At 42.4% G+C, this 21,311-nt stretch overlaps 2 protein-coding genes across 2 annotated transcripts; both read left to right on the forward strand.

The window, feature by feature from the left end:
- Positions 1 to 2,180: 2,180 nt before the first annotated feature.
- Positions 2,181 to 3,896, forward strand: foxq1b (forkhead box Q1b). The gene is made up of 2 exons (XM_069716845.1): positions 2,181 to 3,275; positions 3,307 to 3,896. Exon 1 carries the CDS (start codon positions 2,388 to 2,390, stop codon positions 3,267 to 3,269), a length of 882 nt encoding a protein of 293 aa, XP_069572946.1. The 5' UTR covers positions 2,181 to 2,387; the 3' UTR covers positions 3,270 to 3,275; positions 3,307 to 3,896.
- A 4,963-nt stretch (positions 3,897 to 8,859) lies between these two features.
- foxf2b (forkhead box F2b) lies at positions 8,860 to 12,421 on the forward strand. The gene is made up of 2 exons (XM_069716801.1): positions 8,860 to 9,971; positions 11,679 to 12,421. Exons 1-2 carry the CDS (start codon positions 8,999 to 9,001, stop codon positions 11,849 to 11,851), a joined length of 1,146 nt encoding a protein of 381 aa, XP_069572902.1. The 5' UTR covers positions 8,860 to 8,998; the 3' UTR covers positions 11,852 to 12,421.
- The last annotated feature ends 8,890 nt before the right edge of the window (positions 12,422 to 21,311 follow it).

Below are 21,311 nucleotides of genomic sequence, written 5' to 3' on the forward strand. Positions count from 1 at the left end.
CGCTTTCACACACACACACACACACACACACACACACACACACACACACACACACACACACACAGCTCAGCGGACCACCTTTAATTGTGCCTGTCATGAACACCCAAAGTGATAATTAGGTGATAAAAATTGAAACTTGCAGACACACAAACTGCTCAGGATGGCAAAACACAGATTCATATCTGGGAGCTGTCTGGGCGGTAGTTAGTTTACAGCGACCTTATCTTATACTTTAGGGAGCCTTCATGTGGTTCTCGTTTAACATCGCTCTCATAAATTTACTGCAGGAACACCGTAAATCTTTTTCCGTGAGCAGGTGCACATACATGAACATGGGAGTTGAACTTACAGCGAGTTGTTCCTGGACCGGGCTCCCTGAGAGAGGAGGAGTGCCGGAGAAGACAGTTCAGCTGGCCCGAGGCCAAGCTCGTAACTCACGTTAGCTCTCCGGCTTCTCCCTCTTGCGTCGTCATCCGGCTAAAGTGTTGACAGGAGGAGAGTTAGTGGTACTCTGCAGTTTACTTAAAACAGTAGCTACCGCCATACGCCACGACTATCGCCCATATAGCCAGACGAAGTGTCAGAGGACGTGTGATTTATGGCTAAAAAAAATTGAGTCATTAGAGTCCAAAATATTTATGCCGTCAAACCGGCGGTGCAACATTCACAAAGCTGAAAATGTTCCTGAATTCTCTGCAAAAAAACATTTTTGCATATACAGATCCCCTCCAGACACGTTTGAACATGAATTTAAAACCCTTTGATCAGTAAAAACAGTGACTGATGTGGATTTTCCTTTGTCTGGTAAAAATCCTTCAAATCTTCTCCTTCTCACTCCTTAAAAATGCCCAAATCTGTAAATATGCAAATATATTTCATCTCTAAAGTTTAAGTGTTGGAAGATAATAACGGGTTGGTTTTTTTAGGAAGTTTACATTTCAAATGTACTTGGAGAAGTTGTTTTTTTTTTTAAGAGTAGTTGCTGCTTCCAGTTCCAATGACCTTTTAATCTTCTACTAGTTATCACTGAGCAGAGAGCCAACACGCCTCATTCAATCCGGATGTTTGATACTTTAAAACGGACAAAAGATTGAAAATGTTGAAACTAAATCTAAGATGCCTCTCAATCTAATCCATGAAAACCATTTATACGTTCAGTAAATGAAACGATATAAAGGATCGGGCTCCTCCTGTAAAGGTCATCGGGTCCAGGGGCAGAGAAAACCTCCCAAACGGAGTGAGATGCTTTCAAGATGCTGCGGTGTTTCTGCGCGTGCAGGTGCAATGGTCTTCTCTTCTGAACTTTGAATGACATCTGTCCATTTGCATCCCCTCTTGCTTTACCTGAGAGCGTGCATATCACTCATTGCGCGTTACGTGGAACTCTTCCAAATCGGTCTCTTCTACGTCCGTTTGTATCGCCCGAGTTACTTCCTCGTTCCACGTGAGCGCCGGCGCAGGGTGGAAGAGGTTGGGGTGAAAGACCGGCAGCGACCTCGTCTATTTTTCGGTCTATTCTAGTGTCATCTCGCCGTCTGTGTCCGGGGGGTTTTCCGCGTGACAATAAAGCTTATTACTCACGTGTGGAGAGGTTTTCCGCCGTGCGTAAAAATGTTCGGTTTCCCCCCATAAAAGAGTCTAAACTCTCATCAGCTTTGTCACCTTCCTACACTTCAGTTTCATAAGAAGCATATAATTAAAAGAAACATTCAACCCTGACGAGGCATCATTTTCAATTATTAAATCATAGTGGACTGTCAACGGGCGTCAGACTCAGAACAAAAAAAGGAACTAGAATGTAAAATATTTAGGGCAAATTGTGCTTCAAGGAAATTGTTTTTATACAAAACAGGGAAGGCAAGTTGATGCAGATCCTTCTGTCGTTCGTGATATATGAAATGATCTGTCTTGGAACTTAAAATAGATGCATGTACAGACAGACAGACCTGGTTTCATTTTAGACACATTTTCATACCTGCCCTGTGTCGCGTCACTTATCCTCCCTCCTTTTTATTCCCTCCTTCCCTGGCGTGGCATGGCAGCGTCCAATTGTAAACATACATTACTATATCACTCAATCGCTTCAATGGATTGGAGCTGGAAACCCCGCCTGTGGGCCGTCCCTTGCCGGGGCATTATATTATAGCAAGACAAGCGTGTCTCCGGAGACAGATCTGTATTCTCCCGCTCCAAACTGAGGCTCAGGGTGCCTCCAGCGCTCCAGACGCGCCTCTGCAACACACAAACACATTTCTGCTGTCAGGACGCCGACACCTGCTCTGCTGCTCAGCTGAGACGAGACTCCCAACAGAGGAAGCACTTCAACGCTGAGAGCTGACTAAGAGGAGAAGATTATCCTGTTGTTGTTGTTGTTGTTTTTGGAAAACATGAAACTTGAAGTTTTCTCTGCGCATCACTTCGCGCAGAAGCCGCTGGAGTTGTGCATGGACGCAGACGGGGGAGTCCCGTCTCCTCTGTCCGGGGACGAGCTGGGGTCGGACGGGGACTGCGTGGCTAACAGCCCGGCACCTGTCACCCAAAGCAGCGACGGCGCGAAAGGGAAACCTTACACCCGCAGACCCAAGCCCCCGTACTCCTACATCGCCCTCATCGCCATGGCCATCCGGGAGTCCAGCAGCGGCCGCCTCACTCTGGCAGAAATCAACGACTACCTGATGAAGAAGTTCCCGTTCTTCCGCGGCAGCTACACCGGCTGGAGGAACTCGGTACGCCACAACCTGTCACTCAACGACTGCTTCCTCAAAGTCCTGCGGGACCCGTCCAGGCCCTGGGGCAAGGACAACTACTGGATGCTCAACCCGCACAGCGAGTACACCTTCGCTGACGGGGTGTTCCGCCGCAGGAGGAAGCGCATCGCCAAGAGGTCCCACAAGGAGCAGGAGAACCCGGACATCCTCGGCGAGGACACCCGCCTCCCCGCCCCAGAGGAGAGGGTGGGGGCCAAGTTCTCCAGCTCCTTCGCCATCGACAGCATCCTCAGCACACCTTTCAAACGCAGGGAGGAGAGCCCCGCCGACGCAGAGAGCCGCGCTCTCCGGCTGTACTGGCCCCCGGGGGCCCACATACTGCCGTACACTCTGAACTATCCGGCACAGCACACGTATCTGTCCGAGGCGGCGTACGGCAGCGCGGAGCCCGGCAGGGATGCACCCACGTACCTCCAGCACACAGTGGTCGCTCCACCTGAGGCCGCGTTCAAGATGCCCAGCAAGGCGCGAGCTTTTCACATAGACTCCCTGCTGTCCTGAAAACACCTGGACTGACTCCCTGCTGTCCTGAAAACACCTGGACTGCTGCCAGACTCGTGCACTTTTTGTAGGCGCTCTTAGCTTTCAGTGCTTTAACTGTTTGTGTGTGTGTGTGTGTGTGTGTGTGTGTGTGTGTGTGTGTGTGTGTGTGTGTGTGTGTGTGTGTGTGTGTGTGTGTGTGTGTGTGTCATCGTGACTACTCTGTAAACAAAAACAAACAACAAACATGGCATGTTGTCAATGTAGATCTAACTGTGTGGTGACAAAGCAACGTAGTAGTGTCATCGCAGGACATTCCACTGTGTGTGTGTGTGTGTGTGTGTGTGTGTGTGTGTGTGTGTGTGTGTGTGTGTGTGTGTGTGTGTGTGTGTGTGTGTGTGTGTGTGTGTGTGTGTGTGTGTGTGTGTGTGTGTGTGTGTGTGTTAGATAGAGTCTTCATGTATCCATGGTTCATTGGTCATTTCTACTGTATGACGGCCAACACGTGCCAAAACAGAAACCTATCAGTCTATTTATATTTTCATGTTTTGTATGACCTGCTGTATAAATTCTGTTGTAAATAATGTAAAAAAAAAAAAAAAAAAAAAAAAAATACTGACAGCTGCGTGGAGAGTCACGTGGCTGCACTTAACGCATGGAAAAGTGCCCAGTTTTCCTCAGATTGATTGATTGATGCATGCCTGGTTATTTTTTATGAATAAAAACCGAAAACAAAAAAAACAATGAGACCACGATGTGCAGTGAGTTATTCATAACAGACATGAAAGGGAGAGGGCGGTGTTAGATCAGAAGCAGGTGCACACGTGTGTGGTGGAGGGAGCGCGAGGGCCTTACACCTGTTACCTGTAATGTAGATTTATATTGCGTAATGTTTTGAATTTCAGCACTAAATCCTATTAATCAAATTCTAAATAATATAATTAAACCATATACAGAAAAGTCTGGTGCCTTCAGGCTCCTCACATTGCCTTCAGTACGGGGTTCTTAGTAGAATATATATATATTAAAAAAAATTGGCCAGTGGTTGTTTATCAAAATGGCAAAAAGAAAGCCAGTCTATTGATAGAAGGCAAAAAATACAATAAAATAACAACAAAAATCAAACAAAAATATTAAAACTGTGTTTCAAATATCATGTTTTGTTGCTTGTTGTGTTATTTAATGTGTCCATCCACATAAAATACATTAAAAAAAATGTCTCTGCAGTAGTGAAGTGTTTGTCAGACAGGAACTTCTAACTTCTCCCATAACATTTCAAACAAACAGCTCAACAAATAAAACCTGCCATTAAAGGTTCCCCTTAGATGAAAAGTCCAGATTTCACAATCATTTTTCATTCAGAAAAAAACATCAATAATAAAAAAAAGGTCCTTTAACGTAGATTGACATGATTGCAGTTATGATTATTTTTATAACATCAAACTGATATGTGCAACATAACATAACTGATCGTGATCAGTGTATAAACTGTAACTAATAATAATATGAGGTATGAAACGTGTCAATTCAAACGGTTTTCCGCCCATTTTGTTTTTGCAAGAGAGAAATCTGTTCCAGCCACAAAAGACTACTATTATTTTTTCTTTGCTTATTTCTGTTGGCCTCTTCACATTTACACGCACGCACACAATATTATGATGAGAAATACGCGCACGCGGTCCTGCAGCCTCGTCCGCTGGCCGTGTCCGAACCGGAGGAGGCTTCAGCTGCTCTCCGCGGTCCTGAAACGGACCCCAGACTCAACAAGCTGTCCGTCCACTGACAACATAAAACATCCGAGTTTCTATCATTTTGTATATTTAAATTCAACACATCGACCATTTTACGGCCCTCAAACCTGCAATGTCAATAAATGTATCTAAAATGAAACGAGATTTGTTTTTTCTTTAATGATCTCCAGTGACTCATGAATCACATTTATTCTGTGTAATTATTCCCTGTAATTATGTGTTGTTCTGTTGTTGTTTGTGGGACATTAAAATAAATAATAGAAAACTTAAAGTGTTTGGAGTTCTCCTTTGAATTTATGTCTGGTAAACAGAAGGACGTTTCTTTATACAACTATTAATTTAGCACCAAAACCAGACAACAGCTTTGAAAATGTGACAAACTGATTGGTGCCAATGAATCCCTGAAGATAAAGGAAAGGGGAAGATAGTTTTTCTGGTACATTTCTTGGTTAAGAAAATAAAATATCCCCTGTAATAAGAAATATTAAATAATTCAGGGTATCTGAATTACTGGATTTAGAGTTTTGGATCTTGTCTTGACTGAGTATCAGATGTAAACATTTTTTTGTTTTTACATTTATCTCGAGGAACAAACTTAATGTTACAAATAAAACTATGAAGATTTAATTTGATAAGATTTGTAGAATTCGGGTAGACGTACTGAGTGGTCCATGCAGCAGTTTATATGCTGATGCTGCTCATTGGCGGTGCAGACAGAGCAGCAGCACAACCGAAAGTGGACGCGTGAGCTCGGAGCGTCGCGGAGCAGCCCGGCAGGTAGACAGGTGAGCCTCGCTCCTGTTTTCAGGGACAATGCTGCAACCTGCAGGTGAAACGTCGGAACAGCACACCTGTCTGAGGGGCCTGTCACGTGGCTGGCAATCTGCTCCGCATCCCCCTAACATTGTTACCATCCTTGGTGTCATGACGCGCAAGCTTTAAACTTTCCCCGCGTTTCCGGTTTGGAGCCACATCGCGCTGCCTGAGGAGGAACTCAGTGTTGCTCTCGAGGCTGCAAAAGGAGCCACAGTTTTGTATAAAAAAAAAATAAAAAAAAACAGAAAAAAAAAAAAACCCAAACTTTTAAGGCAGGCACAATGTTAGGAAGTCCAAACAGTCTGTCAATCCGGCAAACTGAACCGCGCCTGACCTCCCAGAGTCCCGGAGAGGCAGCTCCGGCGCTCCAGGCCCCGCCACAGGAAACACAGGCGGAGCAGCCCGGAGAGGAGCCGAGCAGCCAGAAGAATATTAGATTACCGCCTAAAAAGGACCCGAACTCAGTGTTTGTTATTGTTTTACTTTATGAATATTGTTTATTCTATAGGCCTATTTTACACACAAAGACAATACAACCACGAGTCAATTAAAGACAAAAACTAATTAGGCTTATTATACGTTTAAACATTGTGTTTGTATATTATTTGGAAACAGACTCATCTCTTAATATTTGTTCATGGATATTTTTGGAATGAATATCAGAACAAATGTAGTTTCCATGTTGTTTTTTTTCCTTCTATTTAAAACACCATAATGATATAAAATACAATGTTTAAAATTCTCATTTGGCCTCAAAAAGGTCTATAAATTATCTGAGGTCAGGCAAACATTTTCTCTAAAATCCACCTCATATTTTCGGAGGGGTAAACAGCACATCTAATCCTCCACGTGAAAACAAACACAGGGCCTTATTGTGTCGGTACTGGGCTCATACAGGCCTCCGATAACCCCCCCCCCCTCCCCCCGCCTCCTACACACACACACACCTATCAAAAACACAGCGATATATTTTTCAGAAAGACTAAATTAGAAGCTCGTAGAACCTTCATGCGTAAAGTGGTCGGATCTCCTTTTCTTCAAAGAGCTCCGAGAACAAAGATTCCCTCCGCGAGCCGAGGCATCCTGATCTCCGCGGGGGTCATAAGTTTTGATGTCGCAGGAAATTTCTGGTCCTCCAAAGTTGTGTGTTTGTGTGTCATAGTGGAAAACGATTTTATCCACACATCCTTTGTTGTGCAAAGTGCAAAGGTTAAAACTGCTGGTTATTGTTTGGACAAATCCTCTAAACTTAAAGAGGCCCTGTCGGCCAGCACGTGCGCAGACGCTAACATATCTGAAATAAAAAGTACAAAATTTAAGATTTTGTTAAAAAATTTTATTTATCTGTAAAAGTTGTAACTGATTATGTTTTGGTTTATTTTGTACGACGAAAAGCCTGCTTTGTGTATGGACTCGATGAGATCAACGGAAATATAACAACAACAACAAAATCATTACAAACATGAACTCAACCTAAAAAGCTCCCAGTCGATGCCTTTTTTTTTTTTCGCTCTTCAAAGCCCAATAATCTCCGCTCCGTCGCAGCACGGATGTTGATATTACCTTTATGGGATATATAACTCCATCATGTTGGACAAATCTGTGTGTGATGTCTCCATAGGGGAGGAAACTGTCGACGCCCGCTCGCCTAATTTCGCTTTTCTCTCTCTAATGAACGCGGGGGCCCATGGGACCGGCTCTGGCCCCGGGGCGGTAAGCTGACACTGGCGCGCTGTGTGTGGTATCCAGGGCCGGGCTTGATGGAAAAAGCCTGCTTCCACTCATGTCAAAGTCATTTACTCAGAGCAAAAGCCCCCCCCCCCCCCCCCTCCACCCCCCACCCCTCCCGCGCTTTACACACACGCACGGTAAAAGACCCACCACCTCTCCATCTCTCACACTCCTCGGCCCGGCCCGGCTCGGCCCGGCACCGCGACAGTTTGTTTTTGTTATCCTCTGGTCCCGTTTGGGAGGAAATTATGATCGAAATAATACAAATAATACAAGATGGTGCGTTTTTCTTTTTTTTTTCTTTTTATTGCTTAACGTTGATGTGTTTTTGGGGTTTTCTCTGCCGCGGATGTCATGTGAATGCTTTGTGTGGGTGGGGGGTGAGGGGGGCGGGGAAATCATGGTATCAACTGCGAGCTTGGACCCTTTCGTGCATGTTGTGGTGGTTTTATTTGCGTCAGGAGAATTGATGTCCTGTGGCTCATCGGACTGAAATCACAGCTTCGTATTTGGAGGAGCAGAAGGAGGAGGGGGGGGGGCGTTTTTTAAGTTGTGCGGCTGGCGTGTGGCGCTGTTGATTGGGATGTCTGGGGGAGGTTTGATAGATGGCTTAATTGCGTGTCGTCTGAACTTGGAGGGAGGGAGGGAGGGAGGGAGGGAAGGAGGGAGGGGAAGAAAAGAAGACGAGGAGAGGAGAGAACGAAGGGCTTCGACGCCGGAGAGGACGGTGAGTGGACTTGGGGCCAGATTTGGCATGAGGGTGGGAGGGGGAGGTGGCTCTACTCGTCACTGATTTCAGGGAGATTTGCAGGCGCAGAGTGCGGATGGGGGGGGGGGGAGTGGGGGTATTTATGAAATGATAGGTGGTCGGCCTTTGTTTGGCTGGACTGCTGCGATGCAATAAGTCGACAGGTTTTTCATGTTTCCTCCACTTGAGGGATTATTAAAGCGGTCGATGGCCACCCGGCGCGTCACACAGCGCCACTTAGCGCCGCTTTGACACCCAGTGGAGCCCCTTGTGTCGAGCTACAGCCCTGGACACTCAGTCTCCAGTGGATAACCAGCCCCCCCCCACACACACACACACACACACACACACACACACACACACACACACACACACACACACACACACACACACACACACACACACACACACACACACACACACACACACTCTCCCTTCCTCTTCCTCTCCCTGTCAGAGCGTACTCCCCGTGCGTTCTTTGCATGCGTCAAAGGAGCACCGTGCGTAACGGGAGAGTCGTGCGTAACTGGAGACAGCTTTCACTCCATTTTGCACCGGGATTCTGGGGACCACTGGTGGTGTAACGCTCACTTTCACGGACACTGATCGCAGGAAGGCGACATATTTCTCTCCCGAAACACCTCACGGCTCCTCTTTTTTCCCTCCCTCTCTCCTCTCTACGCCAGTTGTACGTCAGAGCTGACATGACGACCGAGACCCCTCAGCAGCAGCTGGACCCTCCGCCTCCTCTGAGATCCAGCCCGTCGTCCGGCGTCCTGCATCCCGCCATGCTGAGCCCACAAGCCGCCACGGAAAGTTCGTCCACCGCCGTCAAAGGAAAGAAGACGAGCTCCGGTTTGAGGCGACCGGAAAAGCCCCCGTACTCCTACATCGCTCTCATCGTGATGGCCATCCAGAGCTCGCCCACCAAACGGCTGACACTCAGTGAGATCTACCAGTTCCTCCAGGCTCGCTTCCCATTCTTCAGGGGTTCATATCAGGGCTGGAAGAACTCGGTCCGGCATAATCTGTCGCTGAACGAGTGCTTCATCAAGCTGCCCAAAGGGCTGGGCCGGCCGGGGAAAGGCCACTACTGGACCATCGATCCGGGAAGTGAGTTCATGTTCGAGGAGGGCTCGTTTCGTCGCAGACCCAGAGGCTTCAGGAGAAAATGTCAGGCTCTGAAGCCCATGTACCGGATGATGAATGGCATAGGCTTCGGCTCCTCCATCCTCCCGCAGAGCTTTGACTTCCAGGCTCCATCCAGCCTCGCCTGCCACAGTAACGGCTATAACTTGGACATGATGAGCAACTCAATGGCCGGGGGGTACGACGGGCTGAGCGGCGGCCACCACGTACCTCACATGTCGCCGAGTCCCGGCTCCACGTACATGGCGAGCTGCCCCGTGCCTTCTAACGGGGAGTACGGGCCGGACAGCAGCAGCAGTCCCGTACCGTCGTCTCCGGCCGTGGCCAGCGCGCTGGACGGCCACTCCCCGTACGCCAGTACGTCCGCACACTGGGCGTCCTCCGGCGGGTCCCCCTACATCAAACAGCAGCCTCTGGCCTCCAGCAGCCCAGCATCCTCCGGTTTACACTCCGGCATGTCGCCTTACTCCCTGGAGCAAAGTTATCTCCACCAGAACGGCAGGGACAGCCACTCCACCGACATATCAGGTACCCCAGACTGTATGATGATCAGGTTATTACATTCAATTGATAGAAACATAATAATCATTCATCTGAACTTTATCTGCAAGACAAGCTTGCCTAAAGTGTAACATCACTGTTTCTATCTGCAGCAGAGGCCTGTGAGAATATTTGAAAAGGTTTAAGGAGTGAAAATTGAATTGTAAAATTATATTTGACATAAATAGGCTCTTGTCTGTCGTAAATAGAATCATGGAGTTTATTGGAAAGGAAATTTAGAATGGGAGTTTGTATATTTGTGCAAAACGAGCATCAAAATAGATTTATAATTTTGTGTTACTCATGAAAAATATAGTTATACAATTACTTCACAACCATTTAATATTTTTTAGGGAATAAATAAGTTGCATATAATGTTTATTGAATAATAATTCCCACCTAAAGACCATACTTTGCTAAACTCAGTAAAATAATGGCGGTTTAAAAAAAAAAAATACAATTCTGGGAAAAAAAAAGAAAAAAAAAGTGTATTTTTAATGCCTCGTTTATGTTTCCACGGTTTGCCACATCTGTAACACACGTCACGGTGGATATGTTGTCTAATTAATAGACACATAAAAACAGCTCTTTTACGCTTCTAATTCGCCTCCCCAGTTCACCCTCATTTACTTTGAACAGAACACAGCGAGGCTTTACTAAAGTCTGGGGATTTCACCGAGGCGAGCAAACCACGCTGGAGCCCTGAAAGGGTCCCAGAGGTTAACCAAACAAAGACTGCGCAGGTCGGACCACACCGGCGGTGGGTTTCAACCACGGCGTATATCCACAAGAGACGGGAAGGCCTAGTTCAACTTTACGCAGCGTCCTAATTGAGGAGAAATGTGTTGGACTGTACACAACCGGGTCGGCAAGAGTGCTGTCAGTCAGGGGGGCTCGTGTGTTGTCTGTGAAAACGGGCACAGGGCAGCGAGCTGTGGCCCGGAGGATAAAGCCTGCTGTCTTCCCCTGAAAAACACGCTCACATCTGGAGTCCTTATGACCTTGACGAAGCCGCAGCCTCCCTCATTTATTTTTCTGTTTCTGGAAATAGACGCTCACACATAGACACGAACGACGGTCCCTGGATCTGATCTAAATATTCCAGCAGGTTTGGGATCCTTAAAGGGGAAATGGCACAAATGGATAATTGGTACAAATCTGTCAAAAATAAAAGCATTAAATTAACAGCTGAAAAGGAAGGAGGGATACTTATTGAAATCAGATTAAGAGGAGAGTCACTGCGCCTGTGTTAAGACAAAGATTTTAATGAAGAATTCAGTAATTTATGCTTTTATATGAAGAAATAATCCATTTCTGTAACTAAATTCAACTTTACATGAGACAACGAAGCTTAGATAAACTTAATTTATTTTATAAATAAAAATGATTTGACTAAAAAACTAAAAAGGTCCAGGGCGACGTTCGTGGCACTTTAAAGAGATTTCTTTATATTTTGTGTTCACTTTAATCAAAATTTAAAGTCAGAACCGAGATGACGTCATATTTCTTACGGTTTATGGAACAACTTTAGGTATTTTTTAAAATTTTATTTTGATGATATATGACATGCAAAACATCCATTTCCGGAAAAAACATCAACGTCCCTCAGAGTTTTTGCGCAGAATATTTCGGTGCCAAATTTGAAATGTCTTTACGCACGTATACATTAACTTTCTGGTGTCTTCCTGTCCACAGTGGGGATCCCACGCTATCAGAGCCACTCCTCGGTGTGCGACAGGAAAGATTTTGTGTTGAACTTTAACGGCATCTCCTCCTTCCACCCCTCGGCTGGCGGATCCTACTATCACCACCACCACCACCACCATCCCCAGAGCGTCTGTCAGGACATCAAACCCTGCGTGATGTGAGCTCTGCTTGTCACGAGACGGTCACAGTTAAAAACTGCAGCTCCGTCACATCTGAACAAACACGAGGACCTTTTTTTTTTTTTTTTTTTTTTTTTTAAAGATTGTCGTTTTTTAAATTTTTGTTTTTTTTGGGAGGATTCATACTAGGATGTAACGTGGTGTCCCGCTTTCACATGTTTGCCTCCTACATGCTTCTTATTCTTCTTCTTTTTTTTTGGTTGGACTTGAGAAAACTATGCATTGAAGGAACTGAATGAAGAAACCCCCGAGGCCTTTAGAAAAAAACCACTCTGCCTTTTCTGCGAACCCTGACGAGCTTTCTTCTTCAAAAGAAGTCTCAGAAATACGAATTGTAAAGTGTTTGCTCTTGTAACACGTGCAAACAAATTGTACTCCATGTAACTATTTTATTAGAGGAACTACACACATGATGCTTTCGGCTTTTCAAGAACTGCAACAACCCTTTGCACTTATTATATATAACCCTTTGCAAACCTTTTTGTTTTGTTTTGTTTTTTGTTTTTTTGACTTGTAAAAGGTTTCAATAAAGCTGATATATATTTTAGGCTACATTCCTTTAGACTTCTGTTTTTACCACAAACATTCACATCAGTTTTCCGCATTAAAATAAGATGACAATCAGTTTTCATATAACACAAACAGATTATTGAATGTTGATATTATTTGTGGCCTTTTACACAATGCTACTTCATACTTGTACTGCAGTTAATACAGACGTTAAACTTGTCTCATTTGCAACAGTAAAATGTTTAAAGCATTAATTAATTGTAAATGATAATGCATAACATTTATAATAAACACTAAGAGGATAGATGCTGCTGCATAAAAACTACTTTTGATAATTTGACTGTATGCTCCTGTGAAAACATAAATTAAGGCTTGAATGCAGGACTTTTTAATTGTTTATGTCCCCACGTTGCTACTTTTACTTCAACGATTGAATAGTTTTTTTTCCAGCACTAATCATCAGGTTTTGATTTAGAATGAATCTCTAAAAATCATTCACATTTTTGCAAACATTCAGTAACATACAGGAACGGCGCAAGCACCTGATTATACTCTCAAAATACTTGTTTTCAAACATATTTGTCAGATTAAAAAAAAACAGATGCTTTAATTGTAACGGTCTGCCTGGATTTTAAAAGCATTTCTAACTGAGAGGATCATTTTCATTTTTCAGGCTGGTTTAAGTCTGAATTTTGTATCATTTTAATACTCTCAGTTTGATGATGCAGTTGTGATACAACGGTGGTGTTGCAAGTATTAAAATCCTTCACTAAAGTAAGCGTAGCAATGCAATTATATAAACATACTCCTTTCTCAGTCAGTTGGAACATTTTTAATCCTACACAAGTAAAGGAATATTAACGTCACAAATTTACTTTAAAAATATGATGTACAACTCCTCACTATTCAGCAAAATGCTAGTTTTCATATTATGTTGCTGGATTATCGTAAAATTATTACCATGCAAACATCATTTATAATGTATGAGATTGATGTGAACTTAATTTACAATTAAGTTCAATAGGTAGTTTAATGGAAAACAAGGATTCATATTTCAAATGATCATTTGTGTTGGATGTTTTAGGGTTAGTAGCAACTTCTGTAAATATATATAAATAAATATAAAAGTACACTATGATACAGTACAGTAAGAAGGATGATTTGTGCCACTGAAAAGTTGTGGAATTAAAGTGTAAAGTTGGATAAGATAGAAAAACTAAAGTAAAAATGACATACAGTGAAGAAGCTGTATTCTACTTCATGAAGGCGTTGATCGGTGATGAAGAGGACGATCACCGCAGGGATTTTTGGCGCACACAAAGCGACACTCAACTTTAAGAGGCACACAGGGCGACCATGAACATTTGTCAATGTTGTAGATTGTCAGTATAAAGTGAGATCATCAAGACATAAAAGTCCTTTTAAAGTTCGAAAAGAGGCGAAAACGCCCCCCCCCCCCCAATCCTTTAAAAAAAAAAAAAAAAAAATCTGTCTTTGAATATTTCTCCATTTTTGCATGTTTCACAGCTGAAAGTCTTTCTTGCATCCTCAGGCAGCTTCTTTCCATGTGGACATGCAGGGCTGCCAACATCTGAAAGATGCCATGTAAACAAACGGACCGACGGGGCCCAGAGTCTATGGAAATGTAACAACGTGGTATTTTTAGAGTGCGGTAAACAGATCGGACTGACACAGAGCTGCCTCGTCACACAAACACAAAGCAGACTCGCTGCGAGCTGCACTTCACTTTGTGTGTGTGTGTGTGTGTGTGTGTGTGTGTGTGTGTGTGTGTGTGTGTGTGTGTGTGTGTGTGTGTGTGTGTGTGTGTGTGTGTGTGTGTGTGTGTGTGTATGTGTGAGCATCTACATGGCTTTTTGGTCATAAATCAAACGCAGCATCCCATAATTAGCACACGTATGCAGATAGTTTGGCAGCTGCAGCTCACTAATTCCACCTCTGACATCATCAGCTTCTCAAAATGTTCTGCTGAGTCACCGCTTGTGTCTAAAATGCAGCCTCTGAGAAAAATATTTAAGTGCTCACGTGTCACACTTATTCATTTAAACAGCTTTTCTTGTGACGTGCAAAAGTCAAATTCAATTTGTAATCATTGAATATGATCAAATTGACACAAAAACAAGGAATATGTCTCGTTTGAACTGTGAATTTATGTTTCAGTTCTTATGTGCTGCTGATGCAGAGAAGCAGAAGTGATCTGCATCATTTCACCATCTTCACAATCTGCTGGCGAGTTAAACCTCAGTGAGGAAAACACAGCCGGCTGAATCATGGTGGTCCTCCTTCTTGTGCTTTGAACACTGTTGGATACAACAAGTGTCATATGGGGATCAGTAACGGAGACAAAAAGGGGAACCAAGCCTCAGCAGTGACATTTCAAACAGAAGAATATCTCTGATTGGACGACAAAGTCCTGTTTGATTTCCGTCTATGATGAAAAGCAACTCAAACTGGCCCTGCAGCTGCTTGCATTTTCCAGAACAGGAGTTTGTGGGGGTCCTGCACTGTTAAATATAGCGGAGTAGACTGCCATCTAGTGGTTGCAACGGTAACCCAGCGGTGATTTCTGCAGGTCCACATGATGCTGGAACTCAGATGACCTCATTTACACTCAGTCTGAGAAACAAGAACTAAAAGAAGCAATGAGAAATGTTTTAAATACAAAAAAAGAAAAGAAAAAGTGACCCAGGTCTCAGCCAATAACAACACAACCCTAAAAACTGCCATCATCAAGCCACTGTTAAAAAAAAAATGCATAATCTATATACGTCATCAAAGAACAATTATCCAAATCAAACTTCCTGATTTTAGTCAAATCATTCATGTCCTCCGGTTGTGATTTTGATTCCATCAAAGTCCTCAAAGACTTCCACTTAAACACAGACAGCAGCACAATCTCAGTCTGAATATTATTGAATCTCAGCGTTGCATTTCACACAATCGACCCCAACATATCAACAGACAGCGACTCCTTTGTGTCTATCCCTAATTTCAAATCTGGGCGGACAACAATTGACCAGTGGAGTTCCCCAGGGCTCCATCCTCGGTCCTCTTCTGTTCAACATCTACCTGCTACCACAAACTCAGATGATGGAAAACAGCAAACACGTTGCCACAATTACTGCAGATGACTCGCAAATTCACACATAAATAGAGGATTATAATCCCATAAAAGCTCGGAGTTAGTCCATCGAACAAGTCAACGACTGGATGAGACAGAATTTTCTTTCTTTTTTCCGGTATTGGAAACACAAGGTCAACGATTAAAAGTCAGCGCTCATCTTCAATCAGTGAAGTTAAAAGCCATTTTATTAAATTTACACTGCAACTTTTATCTTTGTGTATTTTTCATTATATCATTTTTCTATTTAACTCTTTTTAATTTCCATCTTAATAAGTGGTTTTTTTTACATTTTGTCTTTTATGTTTTATTTAAAGTACTTCGAATCACAGTAGTATTAAAATGTCTTGTACAGATAAACTTTCCTTTCAAACCCGAGTAAAGCACCGGTTTCATGATCGCAGTGTTGCAATAAAGAAAGCGTGAACTCAAAGCTGATCCTGTGATTTACATTTATGTAGACACATGTACTATTTCCTGAAGTAACGCCACATTTTACCGAATGTGATTATTTGTATTCAGACCTTGGAGAAAAGAAAATGAGCAAATATTTAAAAGAAAAGAAACTAACACCAGCAGAGAAAAATAAATAAATAATCAAAGCAGTGCAGAGGAAGTGGTACAAATCAATAGGAAATGAGTAACTAAATATATAGTATTGAAAACATTTTGACACCGAAGGTTTCAAATCAGCCCTCTGAGCAGCATCAGTACCCACAACTTCTGAACCAAATCCAGGAATTCATTTTTAACCAGTCTGTTTGGTCGACCTCATCGTCTGTGAATTTTAGAGCCTGTCAGGTTCAACACATCAGAGCAGACTCTGATCTGCATTTAGACTCAGCTCATAATGGTTTGTACTTATTGTAGGAGTCTCATGTCCATGATTTTATGGAAGAAATGTTTGGTCCATCCATCCAGTCATCCAGCAGCAACTGACTGATCACATTACATTTCCATCTCTTCAACCAAATGGTAGAAACAGGTTTAATATTTTAAATCGGAATATTTGTGATGGATTTGTCCTCCTTGCGTCCACGTGGCAACATGTCTGAGAAAAAGCTCCCGGCTCAAGAGTTTGGAAATGTTCCTTTCAGGTGTTGCTGTTTTCTTTCTTCACTCTGTTGGGACTGAAGAGGTCTTCATCTGAGTCGCTACTCGTCCTCTATTGGAGCCAAAAACACTTCTCACAGACAGGAAATGAGGCTGTTTTTTTTTTTTTTTCCTCTTCAACATCTGTCTCAGCTTCCTGCATCGGACAGTTTGGACATGGCGCTGCTGTCACCGATTACGCTCCGCACACTCAGACATCTTCTGAAATTCTGCAATTCCTGAAGATGATTGTTCTCGCTGCAGCTGTGCTTTCTGAGGAGACGGAGCTGACCTTCAAGGAAAGTTTCCCAAGCTGGAAACTTTTGGAGCCTGCTGGAGTCTAAAGTTCTCAAATAATGTCGGACATCTGCAGCGAGGCTGACGACCTACCAGAGGAGTCTCGGGATCAGATTGTAGACCAGGTTGACCTCTCTTCTCCAGACATAGAACAATAGACCCCAAGCTGCTCCAGAAAGCAGGCGAGCACCTTGTATGGCAGCTCTGCAGCTGACAGTGTGTGAATGTGTGTGTGGTTGGATGAATGGGAGGTGATAAAGCCCTAAATACTACCATATATGTATATATATATATATATATACGATTTACATTTGCTACACTGGCTGCATGTTGACTTAGAAAGGGATAGTTGGAAGAAGTAAGAAAAGATGAAGGGAGGTGTAACTCTTTGGAGGATCCACTAGGGGGCAGAGTTTAGCAGAAAAGTTTTGTTTTTTGTTGAAGTAGCTTGAAATAATTTGACCAATAAACTGTGTTGTAGCTTGTTGTTTTACGAATGTAATACATCTTTGTTCTATTAGATTATATAAATCAGAATGTGTTTAGTCTTGTAGATGTTTCTTTTATGGGGGAAAAAAAAACTGCAGCCACAGATGAAACCAACCTTTGCGTATGATTGCATACATTCAAATATTTTAAGTTTGTTAATTTCACTTTAGTTATTTACGGACTACAAGTTCACAATAAAAGACTATAAAGACGTTTCTTTTTTGTTTGTTTTAACATCAGTGAATATTGACGTGGTAAACACAATTTACATAATTTCTTCTTCTCTGTGAATCTGGATTTTATTCAAACTAGCATGATAATAAAGACAGATACGTTTTGTTCTGGTGTGTTATCATGCGAGAACATTTTCCGGGGCAACTAAATGAGAAACAGCTCAATCTTAGGGGAATCCCCCCCCCCAACTCCTGATTTGGGAAGCTGTCTGCTCTCAAATGTCCAGTTTGGGGTAAAAAGGTTGAAACACTGCCGCACTGCGCTCTGCGGCCTTGAGAACAGCTTCGCCTTCCTCAAACCAGTCGCAGCCGGAGCACCAAACACAAGATTAATGTGTTGCACATGGATGATTGGCAGATATTTATTTGAAAACCAATTCCAATGAGCTCTTTTGAGTGCATGGCTGCGAGGGTTTCTGGGATATTTTGGAAATTTCGTCTGTGTTTAATTAGACACTTAATATAAACACTGTTGATAACGTTGAAGTGCCTCCAAAGAATTTCATAATCAACCCGGCAGGAGTGATACTTTGTGAGAAAAATAAACCGCAAACTGACGTCGGGTCACCAGAAAAGATACACAATTTTAAAAACTTTTTTTTTTTTTTTTATCTCATGTTTTAGGACTGTACACACAAACATTTGCTCATAAAACTCAGGTTTTTCCTTTTGTTCCTGTCGGAGCTGCTGATGGTGCACGTGCATTAATGTGGCAGCAGAGGGCGGTGCAATACTATTTAATGCTAATGTGTTTCCTCTTACCTCAACTCCAACCAGTGACCTCTCTGTTCCTGAGCCTTGATTTCCAGATCTGACGTTCAGTGATGATATCTGGAAATGAAAAGCAGAAATAAATAAAGTTTTACATTGTTTCAATGACTGTAGGTATCATGTAGATATTGTAAAATTATTATGAAATACATTTTAAATCATTAAACCCGCCACAGACCGCTTCATTTCATGTCTGATATCAAATGAAATGTTCGTCTGTATAAATACCATATTTTTTTGTTGCAATTCGACATTTTTCATGTGGATCTTGCGCAGAAATGAAAATATTGCATAGTGTTAGTAATTTGTGTTTTACATGAGGTTATCCATAACCTATACATCAGTGTCTGGGTTAAAAAAAAAAAAAAAAAATTTTTTTAAAAGGCATTATTTCCTTTCAAATGGGAGCAAAAAGGTAACAAAGGACTTCTGAACATATAAAGGAGGAGAAACTTAGATTCAAGTCCCTCAAATAGCATTAAATGGCAGCATATCAACATTTAATAGCCTATATGGTTGAATAAATTATGTAATTGTTTGGAGTTTTATAGGTACTTTTATGTGACTGAGTTTGACAACAGTTACAACAACATCGTTTATATTTGGTTGTGCTCCTAACATACACCTTCACTTTTGCAGATCCCGAGGAAGAGTTATTGACGAAAACATGAATAATACACACTTATATCTGTCAACAAATACACTATAGTGCGTTATAGATATATATTAGGGGACCTGAATTGAAATGTAATTTAATTTAATGGTCAAACGCATCCATTGTGCACTTTTACGCACTGACCACTGGGGGGCAGGAGCGTGTTGTACATGAACACAACAAAGTGAGATTACAGCCTTCAACTTTATCTCAAATGGAAAGAATGTTTAAAAGTTGTCCAATAAAAAAGAATTAAGCAATTTATCATGATTGTAATATTATTAAATTATAAGGACGTTTAGATAAGTTGTTATTGGTCCAAGATATTGTGTTTTTATTGAACTATCAGTTGTGATAGGTAGAGGGGTTTGTGCTGCACGTTACTCTGCCCACCACTCACCGACAGACGCAGTTGTTGGCCATCTGATGTGAGCAGCAGGAGTCCCCGGACACATCCAGAGAGCCGGGACCTCACAGGTGACGGCGTTTGTTTCCTCCTCCTCCCCTGGCCCTGCAGACACATGCAAATCACAGAACAAAGAGGCCATATGAAAACCCACCAGTGAGAAATGAACTCCTTTTACAGATTATCATGGGTTTATTCAAGATTACTGGTTCTGTTTTTTTCTCCTCTGTTGTAACTTCTGAAAATTCTGAAAATGGGTGTTTCTCTGAAAAACGTGTCAGTTTCCAAGCCAGAGATAAGATAAAGAAGTTGGCATGTATCTGTTTATTGCATCGTCATATTAACCCCTCCTCGCTCCTGCTGCATATATTAATAAATGCATATTTGTTTTATATACATTTATATATTCACTCACCTGGTTTCCAAAAAACGCTTCTTCTCTCCACAGCTTTCTAAGATCTCGGCTGTAACGGTTCCATGAAAGAGAGTCATGAAATATTGGCGTTAGGAATATGTTGGAATTACATAATATTCAGGGGATTTAGTTAAACTCGGTTTCACGTTGTTCAACATTTAAACTCTACAAAAGTATTTACACATTTTCTGCTTCATGCAACCTTAAAAAAAAAGAAGAAGCTCTATCTTGGCTAATATGACATCAAATGTAGGTAACGAGCCTACAAGACCATTTTATATCACATGCAGACTTTTAATATGATTTAATTTACAAGCTTCTAAATATCTAAGATTAAAGAAATCAAATTAATTTCCCTTTTTCTGATAGTTTTAGACACAACAATGTTTATTTATTTTACAAAATATGGGAACATGTTTCTCGGTAAATGGCATCTATAAAATAACGGTACTGGTCATTTAAAAAACAAAAAACATAATAGAAATACAGCTATTTATCGTAAATTGAACTGTATTATAAATAAATAAAAACATAAGGTCAAACATTAATAATGGCTGCTATTTTTAGCCTGTAATTTCCATGCGAATTAACTGATAATAGCCTTCACGTAGATTATTCATTGGTGTTACTTATCAGCAGAAAAAGATGGATTAACTGCAACCATCTCTGTATTTGTAAAACTCTTAGATTATTATCTTGATTCTGCTGAGGAACTTTGTGTGTTGTTTTTATAAGATTTTGCAATCAACAAACCGAACAAGAACTTCCCAGAAAACCCCTTGAAAAGGTGATGGCTCCTGTTAACACCCGCTCAGTGTGAATGACATTTGGAGGTCTTCATCACCTCCTCCTCCTCCTCCTCCTCCAAACAAAAAAAGAAGAAAAAAAAATCCCACCTCGGTCTCAGCAGCCGCTCGCACCCAGGGAACCTTTTCTCACCCGGCTCGGCCAAATGATCTTCATTTAACCTTTAATTAGTTTCCAACACACACCGCCCACTGGCTCTGTCGGTGGGAGGGAGAGGGAGAGGAGGAGGGGGGGGGGGATCCTCACACTCTTTCATGTCCGTCTGTTTATTCAGAGGCTCAACCGCAGCTGATGATAGTTTCTCACAACAGACTGCGGAGTGATTGATATCAACTCATTCTGCATTCCTAATCGGCCGTACCTTAGCTCTAATTGGGGGCTTAATTATCCAGACATTTTTTAATATCTTTCATTTCTTGAAAAGGCCCTATAACTCCAGTCAGTATTAAGATGTAACAGATGTGACAAGAGCTGTTTTCGGTGGAATATTTCCAAGTTTTTACGCACAGCTTTCATATCGAAAAGATGGAGAGGAGGTTATAACTGCGGTTCAGTCAGTAACCTTTAAGCCTCTCTCTCTCTCTCTCTCTCTCTCTCTCTCTCTCTCTCTCTCTCTCTCTCTCTCTCT

Source organism: Brachyistius frenatus, unplaced genomic scaffold (assembly GCF_029030835.1).
Source record: "Brachyistius frenatus isolate BFR_SWC_R1_liver_20210118 unplaced genomic scaffold, ASM2903083v1 Contig_163, whole genome shotgun sequence".
NCBI classification, from domain to species: domain Eukaryota; kingdom Metazoa; phylum Chordata; class Actinopteri; family Embiotocidae; genus Brachyistius; species Brachyistius frenatus.